Genomic DNA, 19491 nt, shown 5'->3' with positions numbered 1-19491 from the left:
ACATAATTTTAACAGTGTAGTTGTTTTACAGATATACTATTATCTCCTCATATCACATTTCTACTGTTTGTTTGTTTCAAATTAGTGGCTTACAGTATGTGTTGGATGAAGATGAGGAGGTTGTTGAAGCGTTGGATTTGGTTTTCATGGTAAGAGAGAATTGATACCTTTAGCCGTTTTTGGTAGCCTACACGGGTAATCCTAGCTGATGCAGTACTAATCTTTATTGTCTTTTGAAGGACAAAGGGCAAGAACTGATACCAAATGGAGAGGAGCTCCCAGTTACCATGGTCAACAGGTATATTTGATGATTTATCAATTTATGAATCTCTTGAAATAACTAAATGATTCCACAGGATGTGTTCTATACTCATAAACAAACATTGGTTTGCCATATATCATTCACAGGAAGAAATATGTTGACTTGTATGTTGACATGAAGCTCAACAAGTCAGTGCAGAGCCAGTTTGCAGACTTTGAGAGCGGCTTCTACAAAGGCTGCCCTACACAGACATGGAGGATGTTTCTACCTGAGGAGCTGATGACACTTCTACAAGGAGATGACAACTATGAGTGGGACAAGTTGAGAGAGGTCAAATTCTACCTGTTTAGATACGTAATAAGAGTACATAATTAACTATAATTTGAAATACATGTATGGTAGCCTATATAGCAGCTCTGTAGTCAGAGTACCAGACTTTTTAGCTAACATTCCACTCCAAATGACATGAGTGGCAAGGAGTAGAATGTAATAGCTGAACAGAGATGGTAACCAGGCTAGCAGCTTTATGCTCCTGTGGTTAAATATGGTCCCATCCTGTTTGGGCTATACAGTCTATGTCTATAATACAGTGGTATGGTCTATTGTACATGCAGTTGTTTCGTTATGTTTTTCTCTGCACTAACAGAATGCCAAGTATCAAGGATATAGGCCCACAGATGACATCATCCAGAACTTCTGGAGTGTTTTCACAGAGTTCTCAGAGGAGGAAAAGAAGAAGTTCCTAAGTGAGTTAACACAATTATGATTAACTAACTTCAATGGGGCAATCTGCAGTTGCTACATCCATTTTTGGACTTACAAATGAATGTACTCATTGATCCTTGGAGAATATACAGTTGAAGTCGGAAGTTTACATACACCTTAGCCTAATACATTTAAACTCAGTTTTTCACAATTCCTGACATTTAATCCTAGTAAACATTCCCTGTCTTAGGTCAGTTAGGATCACCACTTTTATTTTAAGAATGTGAAATGTCAGAATAATAGTAGTGATTTTATTTCAGCTTTTATTTCTTTCATCACATTCCCAGTTGGTCAGAAGTTTACAAACACTCAGTTAGTATTTGGTTGCATTTCCTTTAAATTGTTTAACTTGGGTCAAATGTTTCGGGTAGCCTTCCACAAGCTTCCCACAATAAGTTGGGTGCATTTTGGCTCATTCCTCCTAACAGAGCTGGTGTAACTGAGTCAGGTTTGTAGGCCACCTTGCTCGCACATGCTTTTTCAGTTCTGCCCACAAATTTTCTATAGGATTGAGGTCAGGGCTTTGTGATTGCCACTCCAATACCTTGACTTTGTTGTCCTTCAGCCATTTTGCCACAACTTTGGAAGTATGCTTGGGGTCATTATCCATTTGGAAGACCCATTTGTGACCAAGCTTTAACTTCCTGACTGATGTCTTGAGATGTTGCTTCAATATATCCCCATAATTTTCTTTCCTCATGATGCCATCTATTTTGTGAAGTGCACCAGTCCCTCCTGCAGCAAAGCACCCCCACCACATGATACTGCCACCCCTGTACTTCACGGTTGGGATGGTGTTCTTCGGCTTGCAAGTCGCCCCCTTTTTCCTCCAAACATAACGATGGTCATTATGTCCAAACAGTTCTATTTTTGTTTCATCAGACCAGCGGACATTTCTCCAAAAAGTAAGATCTTTGTCCCCATGTGTAGTTGCAAACCGTAGTCTGGCTTTTTATGGCTGTTTTGGAACAGTGGCTTCTTCCTTGCTGAGCGGCCTTTCAGGTTATGTCGATATAGGACTCGTTTTACTGTGGATATAGATACTTTTGTACCTGTTTCCTCCAGCATCTTCACAAGGTCCTTTGCTGATGTTCTGGGATTGATTTGCACTTTTTGCACAAAAGTATGTTCATCTCTAGGAGACAGAGCGCGTCTTCTTCCTGAGCGGTTTGACGGCTGCGTGGTCCCATGGTGTTTATACTTGTGTACTATTGTTTGTACAGATGAACGTGGTACCTTCAGGCATTTGGAAATTGCTCTCAAGGATGAACCAGCCTTGTGGAGGTCTACAATTTCTTTTCTGAGGTCTTGGCTGATTTCTTTTGATTTTCCTATGATGTCAAGCAAAGAAGCACTGAGTTTGAAGGTAGGCCTTGAAATACATCCACAGGTACACCTCCAATTGACTCAAATGATGTCGATTAGCCTATCAGAAGCTTCTAAAGCCATGACATAATTTTCTGGAATTTTCAAAGCTGTTTAAAGGCACAGTCAACTTAGTGTATGTAAACTTCTGACTCACTGGAATTGTGATACAGTGAATTATAAGTGAAATAATCTGTCTGTAAACAATTGTTGGAAAAATTACTTATGTCATGCACAAACTAGATGTCCTAACTGACTTGCCACAACTATGGTTTAACAAGAAATTTGTGGAGTGGTTGAGAAACGTGTTTTAATGACTCCAAACTAAGTGTACGTTAACTTCCGACTTCAACTGTACCTTATTAGTTCCTCACGGGCGTACCCCATCAGAACCCAAAATATAAGCTTGTTTTTTTCCAATGTTTGTAAACAAAGTTAAGGTAAACAAACACTTTTATAGCCTCAAAACATGGTTAAAACTATTTTGGATGGTCAGTCCTTTCATCCATAGCTCTGTCTATGAATTTGAGGGTGGTTAAATTTCTCCCTTCCTTCAGCTTTATACCGACACATTGGCGGAGAGGATGCTTTGTTATTGTTTCAACTGCTGATTGCCCCTTTAAGTAAATCATTGTAGCACTCCACAAATGCTTGGTCAGTTTATCATTCTTCTCCTCTCATTTCTAACTTCTAGCTTTTCTGACTGGAACAGACAGACTGCCCAGAGGACGAAGTCTCTCCAAACTGCAGATTCAAATCACGTCTTTGGGCAGCACTGACGCTGATGAATATTATCCGAAAGCACAAACCTGCTCTGTGACATTATGCCTCCCTAACTACAGCAGTATCGACACACTACAGGAGAAGCTTCTCCATGCTATCACCCACTGTGATGTGTTTGGAGATGCTTGAAATGGGAAGCATGTTACTAGTAGCCTAGCAGTTTGTTTTTATCTACGTCTGTCAATATTATGATTTTATTTAGTCAATGAAGCACATTCAGAGCTAACAACTGAAAATATTCAGACATTAAGAGCAGTCTTTATAAATATAAACTTTCATAAATGCTTAATGTTTTTTCCAGTGAAACCACTGTTAATAGAAACATTTACGCCTCCTCCGGACCCCTCGTAGCCTAATGTGCAGTTGATTGGTCAAATAATTATGAACTAAATGAATGAAAGCCAATCATACTTTAATGATCAAACAGTGGAGAAAATTGAGAGAAATTGAGAGCTCTTTATCTCTTTACAGATTGGCTGTGGGTATGAATTCTTAGGAACCCTCTTTCGGAAATGTTTGAATTTTAGCTAACCTTAACCATTTTTCTATCCTTAACCTAATTCTCCTAATCTGCTACATTAATTATCCTAATTTGCTGTGTAAATTCTCCTAATCTCTTACGAAAAGTGAAATTCTAGTAAATTCTGACAAACTGTAGGATATTCCATCTTGACAAAAAAAACTTTTCCTGGTAGCTAAAGGTCCGAAGATTCTGAGAAAGTGCGTAATTCTCTACCTTATGCACAGCCTCTGCTACAGTTTGGCTGCCCAGAGAACAGGATACTCAGGTGAATGGTGCTTGTTTAATAAAGTTAGATCAAAGCTGAATCAATGTCTGCAAGATCACGTGATAGTATTCTACGTAACAGAATGAAATATAATAGCATCAGGGCTGTAGCTACATAAGAGGACAAATTAAAATAAGATCAGCTTTAATATTGCTGATAGATTGAGGCTTCTGTCAATGTAGTTGTCTGCATCATTTCCAAACCCCATATATTTTTGGGGTAAATACAGTGATATATATATATATATATATATATATATATATATTTATTTATTATTTGTATCCCTAAACGTACCATTGATATATATAAATATATATTATTTGTATCCCTAAACGTACCACCCGTCCCCTAATTGGAGTAAACTAATGGACAACAACACTTTGGCTTCTACTTCCAGTTCATACATACAATATACATTTTATGGATACAGTATATTTTACATTAACTATCTTTTGTTTGTTTTTAGTCCCATCCTTCAGCTACCCTCAACCCCTCCCATCTATCTTTGAAGACCTCCCAGTTTGATTTCTCTTTGCCATTATATTTCTTTCAACTGTGCTGTGTAGGGCCTGAACTTATTGTTGAGAGTTAGAATAGTAGAATACATATTCTGCAATTGGCAGTTTTCCTCTTGTTATATGTCACTCAATTAGCCCATGTTAATTCATATTTTACAGATTGGTACATTAGCTATCTAAACTTGTACATTTTAGAAGACATTCTTATCCAGAGCAATTAGAGTTAAGTAACTTGCTTAAGGGCACATCAGCAGATATTTTACCTAGTCGGCTTAGGGATTCAATCCACCATGTTTTCGGTTACCAGCTCTTAGCAGCTAGGCTACCTGCTACCATGTAGTTGTCATGGCCAAATTACTGACCAGGCACACAGGGCACGTGCCCAGGGGGCCCCCATTGATTTGGTTAGTTGTTCTCACTCAGATATCATGTTAACATGACATAAGTCATGGTAAAATGTGTAGAATTGCAGGAAATTAGCTGTGGAAGTGCAAAAAAAATACAAGTTCTGTAATGCAAATGTATTTGTTTACCTTTTGTTAATAAAATACTTTTTCTGCTTACAGAGATTCCTCTGTACATATTCAATTATAGTTTTTAATCCTCCCAGTGCTGAGTTGATGTGAGTTAATGTGTAGTGGCTAATTGTATAGTTAATAGGCTCTGTGTTTGTAGATTGACTGAGGTGAATGACGCTACAACAACAACAGTGATAAAGTCTGGGGGTAATTCTGGCTTGTTTTTGCCTTTTTCCAAATAGCATTTTTGAGTTTTTAAATTGTACAGACAGAAATGCAGTATAGAAAGTCTATGGTGTGTTTGCGTCCACATGCCCACCTCCGTCCCCCTTAATGTTCCCTTACTTGGCAACTTGTTTCCAATCATCACATCTCCCACCTTCATCATCGCCTGGCTGTAGGGTCTCATGTAGGGGTCCACACTCAGGAACACAGCCTCCAACTGTGGGTGTATTCATTAGTGCACACCGTTTTGCAAAGAATACACATTTTTTTGGTGGGGGACAAATTCAGATTAGTCCCTCCCTGTTTCGGTGCAGATAACCTGTTTCTAATACAAATGTATTAACCACAGATTATCAAGTCATTTAACATAACATGGAATGTGTTAATTTTGTGTGAAATTTTCAGTAGGGCTACTGCATGTGTCCAAGACCATTTTCCCCCCAGGGACATTAAAGGGCAATTACTCCCATTTTCAACTTCATATTCATTATCTACAGCACCAATCCAGTGTCTACATGTGCGAAAAGAGTGTGCTTCTATGATCCGTGGTTAAAAAGATAAGAAGGTCCTAAAAAAGGCTTCTCTGTGACATCACAGGGTAGGATTCAAAGTTTAAAAAAACTGTGATTTAAAAAAAAACTGCAATGTGGTTCTACCCAGAGGGAAGGTATTACCTTGCTCCCCACATCACCGTGAATCTCAGTGTTGGAAAACCACTGTTTTTAAAACTTTTGATGATGTTATCAAGTAGAACTTTTTAATGTTACATATATATTTTTACAAGACATAGAAATGCACCATTTCCACATATGTACACACTGGTATTGTGCTGCAGATAATGAAAGTAAGGTTGAAAAGTGGTGGAATTGCCCTTTAAAGTCTATCCTATCCTATCCTCACCTGTCCATCCCTGGTCTGCAGCAGCATCTCCTCCCTCAGATGGAAATCACTAGCCTTGGGGAAACCCTGGAAGTGCTGGCGTAACGTCCAGGCCTTGGACACCGTCATGGTACTGTGCTCCTCTAGTCTAAAGCAGTGGATCTGTAGAGACTGGCTGTAGGGAAGAGGAGGAGGAGACAGGGGTTTGAGTGTATGAGAGGGACAGAGAGAGATATAGAACATGTGTTGTGTCTCTAGGATGGAAATCACATTGTAAGTATTTGCATTCCTCTGTGCATATCCTAATAAATCTTATCACAGCTGTACAGCTATGTTACACAGGGCAGGTCATGAAAACTATTGTTTTCCTATGTTTACTCAGGGTAGGTCATGAACCTATTGTTTACCCATGGTTACTCACTGCAGGTCATGAAAACTATTGTTTTCCTATGTTTACTCAGGGCAGGTCATTAAAACTATTGTTTACCCATGGTTACTCACAGCAGGTCATGAAAACTATTGATATGACATAAAAACAGAAAGCTACATTGGGTTGTGAGCAAAACGACACATTTTCATTTCTATTTGCCATATATTTTTCAATTGTGCTGTGTTGGGTCTCACAGGGCGGCAGGGTAGCCTAGTGGTTAGAGCGTTGGACTAGTAACCGAAAGGTTGCAAGTTCAAATCTCTGACCTGATAAGGTACAAATCTGTTGTTCTGAACAAGGCAGTTAGTTATCCCACTTTTCCTAGGCCATCATTGAAAATAAGAATTAGTTCTTAACTAGTTAAATAAAGTTTAAAAAGACTTGTTGTTAGAATACATAACATGCATTTTTTAAACTTGGTTGTACATTGGCAGTTTTCCTCTTGTTATATGTCAATTAATTAGTCCATCTCAGTTACACTTTACAGATTAGCGTTTAAATAACTTGTTTAATGGCACATTGACCGATTTTTCACCTAGCCGGCTCAGGGATTCAAACCAGCAACCATTCTGTTACCGGCTTAATGCTCTTAACAGCTAGACTTACAGATCTCTCTGTACATATTCAATTATAGTTTTTAATCCCAGTGCTGAGTTATTGTGAGTTAATGTGTAGTGGCTAATTGTATAGCTAATAGGCTATGTGTTTTGTAGATCGACTGAGCTTTATTAAGCTACAGCAACCAATGTGATTGTTTTTTAATCGTATAGAAATGCAGTAAATGAGCTTCAACTTCAGACCTCACTAAAACTCAAACCCTGGCAATGACCCTTAATACCATAGTAGGATTATAATGTTATTGTAAAACAAAAAAACACACAAATCGGGTCGTTAGCTTTGGGGAAGAGGGCTTCAGGTTTGCGGAATGGGGCTGGCAGTTAACCCTTACCACATCTACACCTGGCTATCAGCTGAGCCTTGTCTGGCAGCGAAACAGTTCATTCAGCCTAATTTACTGCCTTTTAAAAAAACATAGCTGATATGACTGACTTGCTTAAACAAATGTGGTTTCTACTGACAATTGAGATGTACAAACTATGGCATAAGGGAACGACGAGCGGATAAGAGGCAATCCGAGCTAGGATGGACGTAGTCAAAATAACTATTTGTTCAGCACTTTGAAATGTACAGTGACATAATTCAAAACATGGGCCATTCTTACAGTATTCTCCCTGCACACCAAGTCAGAACCATAGGATAAATAAAGGGGGCATATAAGCAGACAATGAAAGCTCTTACAATATTTGATGATTACATTTTTCTTAAACAGGCTATAGGCTACATGTGCACCATCAAGTCAGAACAGTAGGCTAAGTTCTGAGGGGGGAAAGGGACCAAATTATTAGGTTGAGCTACATGGGCTACTAACATCTTACTACACAACATACACTTAGTATTACTTTCTTAGCTACAGTGTACATATCTCCCTGGCATATTACATAATTTATGCAGCAACATACAAGACATTTTTGGATTCACCTTGCTGTGCTGTGCTCACTTGAACAGGAAGGTGGCATGGCTGTCCTTCTTGTGGGCTCTAGAAAGAGGCCAGAGTTCCCGACTTGGAATTCCGAGATGGATGACCTTTCAAAATTATTTTCCGTATTTTCTCAGTCGTAGCTTTTTTCAGAGTTCCCAGCTGTCTTGAACTCACTGAAGTCTGACATTTCCCAGTTCCGGGTTTCCAGTTATTTTGAATGTGGCAGAAGTCATGCTGGATTGACAGCATGGCCAACGTCTTCAAGCTTTACCAATTGGATATCACGAAATTGGGAAGAAAAAGGGAGTAATATGAAATACAATTTAAAAAAAGGTTCACATGCAATGCCATGGACCAGAAGTTACGATCTTGTCTCATCACTGCAACTCCCCTAGGGACTCTGCGAGCCAAGCCGCACTGGTTCTTGACACACTGCTCGCTTAACCCGGAAGCCAGCCGCACCAATGTGTCGGAGGAAACACAGTCGTACTGATGACTGACTCAGCTTGCAGGCACCCGACCTGCCACAAGAAGTTGCTAGAGCACGATGAGACAAGGAAATCCCGGTCAACCAAGCACTTTCTTAACCCAGACGACACTGGGCCAATTGTGTGCCGTCCCATGGGTCTCCCAGTCACGGCCGGCTGTGACAGCCTGGGACCGAACCTGAGGCTGCAGTCGCGCCTCAGCACTCATTGTTGAATTTGCAATTCCCAACTTGTTGTGTAATGTTTATGTCCAATGTGCGATGAGCACTGGAACGTTTTATCTATAATTTCTCTTCATATTACAAGGATTGAAAAGGATTTTCCAGTTGATTGTCGACTTGATTCATGATGATGACTGCTTGTCTAGCTTGCTAGCTAAGATTTTGAAAGTGTGATGTTGACATCAGTCCAGTCATAGTTACGGTAGATATAACGTGATTTGAAGTAATTTTTTTTCTGTGGCCAATGACCTTGAGACTTCTTGGATGGGCACTTCTAATGTAAGTCTATGTCAGCACCTAAGGGGCTTGAATATTCGAGCTCTACGTGATGTAGTGACCCCATGAGTGACAGAACACTGAGCCAATCACAGCACAACTAGAGAACATTACCAACCCCTCAGCTCCATATTTTCCACAGGCTGCCCCACCACCACAGAAAGCACTGCACATTTTGGAGCTGCCTCACTTAAGGAAGCAAAAAAGAGACCATGTTTGCATGCGGCTTTACTCCATTTTTAAAAAAAAATTAAAATATTTTTTTTACATCGTTTGCAAACTGATATGTGACACATACGGATGCCAAAATAACATGCAAAGAATATATATATATATATATATATATATATATATATATATATATATATAAAAAAAAAAAAAAGCTTTAAAAAATTGTTTAAAAAAAAAATATATATATATATATATATATATTTTTTTTTAAACAATTTTTTAAAGCTTTTTTTTATATATATTTTTTTTTACATCGTTTGCAAACTGATATGTGACACATACGGATGCCATAATAACATATATATATAATTATTTTTTGAAACAATTTTTTTAAGCTAAACAGGTGAGCCTCAAAACAGGTGGGGTCCAAAACATTTTGTACATAAAACAATCTAGCTGATATGATCGCTGATGACTAATGTTAACCACAAGCACATAGCGCGCGCGCAGGTTGGACTGCGTTATTACTAATGTAACGTTAGGCATCACCTTCACCTTCACATCATCATGTTTTGCTGGGGAGACGGTTCGAGTGGACAGTTTGGTCTAAACTTTGAGAATGTGTCTGTTCCTATAGCAGGGAATATATTCTCTGATAAAGTCACAGAAATTGCTTGCGGGGAGCAACACACTTTATTTCTCACGGTAGATGGCAGGATCCTATCATGCGGGCGCAACTCAAAGGGACAACTTGGCAGACAGAGGAACATAAATTCAAAACTACCAGGTAAGAAGACATCAATGAATGCTATCGGAATATGTAGCCAGAATTTGCAGAATAAATGCAGATTATAATCACATTCTTATGTAGGCTAATTTGAAAAAAGTGCTACTGGAAAAGTACGTTTGTTTGACTCTGAATGCGTTTATTATTTTTCATCACTACCCCCAAATATTTTAGTGATATTGTTCATAATGTCAGATTATATAATGTTTCGTTTCTGCTGCGTTTAACGACAACTTTTAGAAACTGACACCCCTCAATAAAACTACTGCACAATAGGCGCTCATGGTTTGGTTCCAGTTTCGTTTCTCCCAAAGTAGAGAAATGAAGAAAAAAAAATCCAATAAAATACACACTAGGATCGAACTTGACGTCATCCTCAAGATGACTCAGATAAATTGACGATTAACTCCTTCATGCATTAAATTACATCTTATCAATGTTCTAGCATTTAACCCTTTCCAGGACAAGACAGGACTTCCAAATAAAACGTTGTCTAATCAAATCAATTTGTATTTGTCACATGCACCGAATACAACAGATGTAGACCTGTGTGTGTGCCTGTGTGTTCTACCCGTTTCAGCCCCAGTGGAGGGTCTGGGGGCAGTGGTCTCTGTGTCTTGTGGTCAGGACCACTCTGTTGCTGTGTGCGCATCAGGACAGGTCTACTCCTGGGGGGCAGGGGGTGAGGGACAGTTGGGCATCGCACCTACTACTGTCTCCAAAGTCCTCAGGCCAAGGCAAGGAAACCTCAACTTAAACTTGAAATAGATATTGATAGTTAAATATCATCCATGATTTACATTGTCAAGTAATGAGAGCCCCCTTGGATTCCACTGATCACAAACAAAGACAAAATGTACTAGATGTCTCCTTTTTTTTCACAGACCAGTTCCAATACCTTCGCCCTTGCCGATAACAGTGATACAGGTTGCTTGTGGAAATTCCCATTCTTTGGCCCTGACTACAGGTATAACATACTGTACTTACTGATGTCTCTCACACACGCTGCATTCCATCTAAACTATGACAACCACATGCATCAGTTAGACTACACTTAGAAAAAAAGGTGCTGTCTTAAACCTAAAAGGATTATTCAGCAGTTCCCATACGAGAACCCGTTGGAGAACCCTTTTGGTTCCATGTAGAACCCTTTTTTCAGAGGCTTCTACATAAAAACCAAAAGGGTTCTACCTGGAACCTAAAAGGGTTATCCTATGAGGACAGCCGAAGAACCCTTTTGGAACAATTTTTTCTAAGAGTGAACATCAAAAGGACAGTGAGATGATATTTATTAGGAAAGAATGTAACTCTGGAATTGTTGTGATGTAATTGTAATGAAATATGTAATTTCCTTGTCTTCTACAGGAGGACAGGTGTTCTCATGGGGTCTGAACAGCCATGGACAGCTGGGCCTGGGGAAGGGAGTCCCTCTGCAGCCCATACCTGCCCTGGTGCGCCCCCTCACAGGGGTCCCAGTGACCCAGGTAGCAGCTGGAGGAACCCACACTCTGGCCCTCACCCTCCCAGGCCTGGTCTACTGCTGTGGGGCGAACAGGGCTGGGCAGCTGGGACTCAACCGTGTGGATGAGAAAGGTACTACGGCACTCTCTATCTTTGTACGCTGCTTGTATAAAAAGCTAATCAGGCTTATCCACCAGCATTTTCTCATTTGAACTTGGATTCCTTTGTCATAACCACTAAGTCATTTTCCAGATGTATTATATAGAGTGGGAATATTGCATGATGCTTGTATGATGCTTGTTCCCCCTGCCAGGCCGGTTCAACATCTGTTCTGTGCCTGCTCTCAGAGTCTTGGGGGTTTCCTTCATCAGCTGTGGAGAGGCACATTCTGCTGTTCTCACCAAGGTATCATACTATTACTGTGGAGAGGGACACTGTTGTTCTCACCAAGGTATCATACTATTACTGTGGAGAGGGACACTGTTGTTCTCACCAAGGTATCACACTATTACTGTGGAGAGGGACACTGTTGTTCTCACCAAAGTATCATACTATTACTGTGGAGAGGGACACTGTTGTTCTCACCAAGGTATCATACTATTACTGTGGAGAGGGACACTGTTGTTCTCACCAAGGTATCATACTATTACTGTGGAGAGGGACACTGTTGTTCTCACCAAGGTATCATACTATTACTGTGGAGAGGGACACTGTTGTTCTCACCAAGGTATCATACTATTACTGTGGAGAGGGACACTGTTGTTCTCACCAAGGGATCATACTATTACTGTATTTTTACTGAAGGCCCCAAGGGAGATGTTGGTGTGAAAGGAGACAAATCCGACAGCTGTTCATTAGTTCATAAAAATTATTTAATGTCTTAAACAGTGGGCCCACTGGGAGATAGTTCTGCACACAAAGTCAGCATCCTCTCGAAGATACAATTCATCACATATAAATAAAGCCAGTTATATGAAATGACCTTGAACAGAGGTGAAAAACAAATGATCAAGTGTCTGGATACACAATGAGCCATACAAGTTGTTATCTGAGTGCATGAATACAATCTCATACTAAATGAGAAGTTACAGTTTATTACAGAATAGAAAGTACTAAATGAGAAGTTACAGTTTATTACAGAATAGAAAGTCACAGGTTATACAGAATATATCCTGATTATGGCTGTTATTACAGATCAAGACTCAGGGCTACCAGAGTAAAGGTCGACCCTTCAATACTATTATACTGTCTCTTTAAGAAGTGATTAGGGCCCTGACCTGACTAGACCAGGAACAACTCTGGGCCTTGACATGTCAACAACTGGTTCTGGTTCTTTGTGGTCTTTAGGGTGGACAGGTGTTCACCTTTGGAGAGGGAAGCCTAGGCCAGCTTGGGCACAACGCATCAGCTAACGAACTCCTACCCAAACTGGTAGAGGGTATGGATGGACTGGCCTCACAGATAGCATGTGGCAGGTAATGACCAACAGCATAATGCTACTTATACACATATATACACATATAATAAACAGATAGGAAAACAATCTTGAACATTCTCAGTCTGACTGTGTTTTTGTCTTACTGTAACTCTGCCAGCCATCACACCCTGGTGCTGGGGTCCTCAGGTCAACTCTGGGCCTTTGGCAGTGGGGTCAAAGGTCAGCTAGGGACTGGCAACACAGGGGGCAGCTTGCAACCCACCTCAGTGCTGCTGAAAAGGGATTCTGGTGGGGCAGCAACAGTCATACACAACGGTACCAGATACAATGTGTATTCTATTCTATTCTTTTCTATTTTGTATTTGATTCTATTCAATGCTATTATGCAGTTACATACTGACTATGTAGTGTTTGTGTGACTGAGTAAGAACACATTACGATATTTTATGTCCCTACAACCCCTTCTGTACATTTTTTTTTTTAGCAGACATGAAGATATCAGTGGGATGGAATTCAAACTTCATTTACACCACTGAGGTAATGTTTCTGACCTTTTATACCTCAGTAAAAGGGAGACTGAAACGTTCTAAGTGTCTCAAGCAGCTAATTCATGTTTGAGATATTTTAATTTCTTATATTGCTTTATCTTCCTTTGTAGAGTTCTGAAAGAGAACAGCCAATCGGGAGGTTAGATAAAGCCAAGTTGCAAAAATGGCTGTCGATGGAGCAAGGAAATGCAGAGGCGCAAAGGTTCATTTATTATTTACATTAAATATTAGAACATACAATCTACCGTAGACAAAGGTTCTTTGTTATTTTTTTATTTTTTTCTAGCTAACTCAAAATGAAATAAACAAACATGTATTGTTTGGTTGTATTTTAGTAATAAAAAAAATTATACGATTTTATTTTATATTTTAGAATCTGTACAAAACATTCATGCTAACGATTACTTCATACAAACCTCACTACATTACACCTGCCCAGACCCGCTAGCCCCCACCCCTATCTCCAGTGCCCTTATCAAACTGCACCATTTTGTTTCTCTCCGTCGCCCATGCTCTTTCAATTTTTTATAATTGTGTGAACGACGGAGGATTGGCTGATTTCCAGTTGATAACTCTTCTCATCAATTATCTTTTTAAAAAGTATTATGTCCAACCCATCGGGTATGTCACTGCACCCTTCAGTTGTATTTATTTTTGTATAATTGTACTGAAACATCAAATGTGTCCACATTTGTTCCAACAGAGAAATATCCTTGATGTTCTCAACAAGTTCAAGTCTTGTGGCCAGTTTCACCAAAGCCAGGTAAGCTATTTTAAAATGGAAGGTTTGGATAGTTTGAAATGAAAATGGTATGTGTACCAGGGGTATGGGTGTAATGGTTCACCAAACCCACAGTTCGGTATGCATTGTGGTTTTGGGGTCACAGTTCAGTTTCGGTTAAGGTACAGCGGAAAATGTTTTTTTTGTTTATTTTTGCAAAATACACTAAATTAAAAATCATTCTATTTGTTGCCCAAGTCCAGTTTCATTCTGTTCTGACAGAGCTGGTTATGTTGGGTCTCAAGGAGAGGTCTAAAAAGTTGGACCCGTTCCGATATGGACCTGGAGCTTTCCCACCTGGAGAAATATGCATAAATACATTTGTCAATATAGAGACCTGTTCCAAACGGACCAAAGGACGACTAGTTCCATATAGACGTTGTCGGACCAGAGTGAGGGAAGCAGCAGAAAAGTCCATTTGTAAGCTATTTTATTAACCAGAGCTGATACAGTGCGAGGGAGGGTAGGCGACGGAGTGGCCTTATGAGGGAGAGCAGACGGAGGAAGGGCCTTGCGGTGTGTGTTCTGCGAGTAAGTGAAACGAGAGAAAGGAGGAGGCAGGGAGAGGCAGCAACCAACCGAGTCAACTTGCGCTAGTAGACTAGCTTCTAGCTTGTCATAGCTAGGTTATTCATCATCCAATATAATTACCTAGTATCTGTCTTGACTGCATCAAACTGTGAGAAGCTAGATGGCTAAGATAGCCAGCCATTTAGCTAGTAGACTAACGTCTAGCTTGTCATAGCGGTGTTATTTTGGATGCAGTATTTGCAGCATACTGCAGTTGTACTTCACTCTGACTGCAATATTTTTTTGTAGGGGCGAGGTAATGGCATGCAACGCTACATAGCCTATAGGCCTAGTGTTATTTCTTGAATGTTATAATTCGGGTTCACAGTGCGGACTGAACCGAGGTCCCGTACCGAACGGTCCAGTATGAAAAGGTGTACTGTTACAGCCCTAACCAGGGGTTGGAACTGGTTTAGGGAACAGATTTTTTTTGTTTTCGAGGAACATAACTAGAACTGAGAACAAAGGTGATCTATACTGTTTCAGAACAGAACCGTTAATTTTAAAAGCATGGGGAAAACACGCTACAAAGAGCCTATCTCTTATGAAAAAAGATTGCAGTCAGAGTGCAGTATAACACTGTAGTATAACTATAATTAGAATGCAGTATAACTGCAGTATGCTGCAAATCTAATTCAAAGGTCTAATTCAAAGATGTCAATGTAACTAATATGATGATATGATGATGAAGGTATGACGTGCACTGTAACTGCCAGATCTTTTTTGTTGATCTTTTATTTTACTTTATCTGTACTTTCTTTGTGTTCCTAAAATAAAAACAAAGTATAAAAAAAGAAAGGAACGATATAAACCGTTACTTTTTGGGGGTTCGAACCGGTTCAGAACATCATTTGCATCATTTGCAACATCATTGCATCATTTGCTGGTCAGAACAGGAATGGAACAAAAAAAAGAATGGTTCTGTTCAGAGCGAAACGATTGGAAAATGATTTTGGTTCCATCCCATGATGTGTACAGTTAGAACTATGTTGTGTTCTTGCTAATGCTATGCCCTCTGTTTCTTATGACCAGTGAGATTCCACAAGCAGCCGGAGCTTTGACAGTGGACCTAGAAGCTGCTAGCCAGGTTTTCGACCAGCTACTGAACATACCTTGGATTAGGAAATCAGTTAAGATCAACTTACTCTTTAAACCCATATGTTAAATGAATATATATTTAGAACAGAACTAAATGTTACTCTCCTAATTTCTCTGTTAATTTTCTATATAGATAAATATTGAGCCACTGGTGGACAATATTTGCAGTTCAGCAGCTGTCATCAAGTCACCAGAGATCTTTATGCTACTACCCACAATCTCTCTTCTCCATGAGGACCTCAGCGTCATGAAGATGGTCTTGGCTTTATCTATAGTTATCGTTGAACATCTGAATGACACGGCCATAAAAACATTAAGTATATAACCTCTGACCTTGTCACTTTATCAGTGAATTTAGCATCAGTATAATTTTACAGAATTGTATTATAATAGAAGCATAGCTGACACTGACACATGACCATATATTATAAGATAATATTTTTTTTGCACAGGAAATATAATTAACATATTTTGGACTTGTATTCATTTGTCATGTTATAGAAGACTGGTGGTCGTCACTGGAGCCTTCCATCATGACTAAGCACATTCTGATGTGGAAGAATGCCCTGTCATTTATGCTGAGGAACGGTCTTCTGGCTACCCACAACCCCGGAGTCAAATTCCTGCTGGAAGCCCTCAAGTACCTCCACAGAGTCAGTGTTTGTGTCAATCATTTTTATAATCCTCCTGACCATTTTCTGTAGTTGCCGTCTGTCAGTATTGTTGATCATGCCGTAACATACTTCATATTGTGAACTGCAAGGCAGATGTGCAAATCTATTTTGATGCTGACATGTTATTTCAAAGGCAAACAAAAGGGCCGGAAGAACCCAGGAAGTTCCCGCCAGTACCTTTTATGTGGAAGAGATCAACAATAGTGTTCTTCTATTGGGGGATGTGAATCTTTGGCGTTTTTGGTCAACAAGGGAGGTAATAAAATAACCAAATCATCTCTAAATTACTCAAATGTTAGAATTATAATGTGGTGGATGCCAATCTGGTTTCACTTGTCCAGTTCTTTCAGTGCAGATTGATGGAATGAGACAGAGATGGAACCCATGTAGACTATTGAGATGCACTTTCATTTTTCTTTTGTGTCACTTCTAGGACACAGAGGTGACACCAGTCATCTTTTGCCGTTACCCATTTGTGTTGAGTCTGATCTGCAAGATGGCGATTTTCAACAACAATGCACTTTTTACTAAGGTATACTGTGTTATTCCACTGGCTGTTTTAAATCCTTTTATTGAATCTTTGTTTTCAAGTATACCATAGCCTACCCAGTGGTTTCCAAAGACCAGTCTGTATATCACTCTAAATAGACCCTGGAGCTGACCCTGTATATAGCTTACTTTCTCATGTGTTTATGTATATATATAGCAGGAAATGCATTTCAATGTACTTGTGCACGTGACATGAAAAAAACTTGAAACTAGTGTATATTTATATATTGCAGGAGATTCACAAACTAGCCCACCGGCTAACAGTGATGTGTCCTTCTGGAACGTTCCCAGACAACCCAGAATCTCCCCTTGCCCCAGTCTTCCAGTTGACCTTAAGGCGCCCGTCACTCATCAAAGACACCTTCAGACAACTGGGTGCTGCAGATCATGACTACTTCCAGAGAGAACTTGTGGTAAAATTATCTTTTGTCAGTTCAAAAGGGACAATAAAGTAACATTCAAAGAATTATCCCTGAGACCGAATGTTACAACTCAACTAATCTTGGCCAAATCAAACCAAATCTCAGCTACTCGATTTAACATTTTAATGTTAGACTGTCACTACCCACTGGACACACACTGGTTGAATCAACGTTGGTTCCAGTGAAACAAACGTGGAATAGACATTGAATTGACGTCTGTGCCCAGTGGTAGAGTCTAGAACTCAACCTAAATGTGGCCTATCTTACTGTATCCCTCAGGTGCAGTTTGTGGAGGACATGAAGCTGTCGCTCGTCAACAAAAGGGACTTCTTCCTCCATGTGTTTGAAGAGCTGTTGGCACCAGAGTCTGAGATGTTCATGTACAATGACACCAAGACACTGGTCTGGTTCCCTGCCAAGGTAAGAACTAGAATTAGGGAATTACGATTTCATTACTGTATAATAAATCACTGCACTCTCAAGCAAATAAAAATTGTTGAGTAAAAACAATCTAAATAAATTTAGTCAGTTAATAGCAACAGAAAGAGATTCAACCACTACAGCAGTGCCACTATCTACACTGTATCAATCAATATACAATTGTTTACAAGTATAATCACCATCACTCCCTACTCTCCTCCTGATGTACCAATGTTTTATTATTACTTAGGCTGTGTCTTGTACACAATCGCAGCAAAAATGTTGAATTGCAATATACAGACAAAATAAATATACAAAAAAGGAGATAGAAGTTAGTTGAAAAAGCAGCTTGGGATGGTGCCTGTTCTTGTTTATTCTTGATCTGTGCCTTGGCTCATGTGCCACCTACCCTTACTACCAGCCCAGAGTGGAGGAGAAGAGCTACTTCCTGTTTGGTGTCTTGTGTGGCATGGCCCTGTACAACCACAACATTGTACACCTGCCCTTCCCTCTGGCCCTGTTCAAGAAGATGGTGGGGGTCAAGCCCTCACTGGAGGACCTGAGAGAGTTTGACCCTGTTGTGGGAGGGTACGTTTGTATTTTAGAATGTACATTTTAGCATTGAATTAGTGTCCCTTAGAAACGGATGAAAATGTTTCAACATTAATTTATTTTCATTGTAATTGAAGGAGTTTGCGGTACCTCTTGGAGTACTACACTGATGATGATGTTGAAGAAAACCTGGACATGACCTTCACCGTATGTATAATATTGAAACTGATTGAGCAATGAAATATCCCTAGATACAGTATGTGAATAGTGGTAAAACTGTTTATTTTCATCAGGTGATCTGGGATGACCAGAAGGTGGAGCTGGATCCCAAAGAAACAGGAATACCAGTCACAAGTTTTAACAAGTAAGGCTACAGCAACTTTTACTCCTACAGATGTAAGATCTTAATTTGATCCACCTGTTGCAGAACATTTTTTAAAAAGTGTGGTATATATTTGAGGTTTAAAAAGGCTTCAGACTTGATTTTCCCTTACAAAAAATTGATCAACCCCTACAAAAATGTCCATAATTTATAATCCACATAATAATTCACATGTTCTGTTGCTGCAGGATTATTTTCCTGCTGTAGCAAACTGGCTCACATTACGGTCTTACATCTGTAATGCATAATACAAAGTTGACATTTTAGAAGTTACAACAATCATGCTTTCTGAGTTTTTTTAAAATGTAAAAATACCATTAATTATATTTACAGGAAGCAGTTTGTTGATGCCTATGTGAACCTTGCCTTCAACCAATCAGCGGAGAAGGTGTTTGAAGAGTTCAGGAGAGGCTTCTTCAAGGTGTGTGACAGGAACGTGGTGGAGTTGTTCCAGCCTGAGGAGCTCAGGGGAGTCATGGTGGGGAAAGAGGACTACGACTGGGACACGCTCAAACAGGTCTCTATATACAACCATCATTCATTACTCAGTGTGGGGCTGGGTGCTGACTTGAGAAATTAG

General features: G+C 39.7%; 1 protein-coding gene across 1 annotated transcript in view; it reads left to right on the top strand.

Annotated features, from left to right (window-relative positions):
* The window catches only part of LOC139419317 (E3 ubiquitin-protein ligase HERC2-like), a 32470-nt gene that overhangs the window by 10908 nt on the left and 2071 nt on the right, over positions 1 to 19491 (top strand). Inside the window, 27 exon segments of the mRNA XM_071169261.1 lie at positions 86 to 149; positions 240 to 298; positions 409 to 592; positions 909 to 1008; positions 3087 to 3298; positions 3923 to 3963; positions 9772 to 10016; positions 10597 to 10753; positions 10901 to 10983; positions 11382 to 11609; positions 11791 to 11882; positions 12825 to 12952; positions 13073 to 13230; positions 13400 to 13452; positions 13574 to 13665; positions 14167 to 14226; positions 15847 to 15943; positions 16046 to 16229; positions 16414 to 16565; positions 16720 to 16842; positions 17020 to 17118; positions 17369 to 17548; positions 17837 to 17977; positions 18399 to 18565; positions 18667 to 18736; positions 18823 to 18893; positions 19245 to 19428. Coding sequence (XP_071025362.1) covers positions 86 to 149; positions 240 to 298; positions 409 to 592; positions 909 to 1008; positions 3087 to 3298; positions 3923 to 3963; positions 9772 to 10016; positions 10597 to 10753; positions 10901 to 10983; positions 11382 to 11609; positions 11791 to 11882; positions 12825 to 12952; positions 13073 to 13230; positions 13400 to 13452; positions 13574 to 13665; positions 14167 to 14226; positions 15847 to 15943; positions 16046 to 16229; positions 16414 to 16565; positions 16720 to 16842; positions 17020 to 17118; positions 17369 to 17548; positions 17837 to 17977; positions 18399 to 18565; positions 18667 to 18736; positions 18823 to 18893; positions 19245 to 19428 — 3424 coding nt within the window.

Source organism: Oncorhynchus clarkii, chromosome 10 (assembly GCF_045791955.1).
Source record: "Oncorhynchus clarkii lewisi isolate Uvic-CL-2024 chromosome 10, UVic_Ocla_1.0, whole genome shotgun sequence".
In the NCBI taxonomy this organism is placed as follows: Eukaryota; Metazoa; Chordata; class Actinopteri; order Salmoniformes; family Salmonidae; genus Oncorhynchus; species Oncorhynchus clarkii.
Note: the sequence above shows the minus strand (reverse complement) of the source record. Positions and strands in the feature narration are given on the sequence as shown.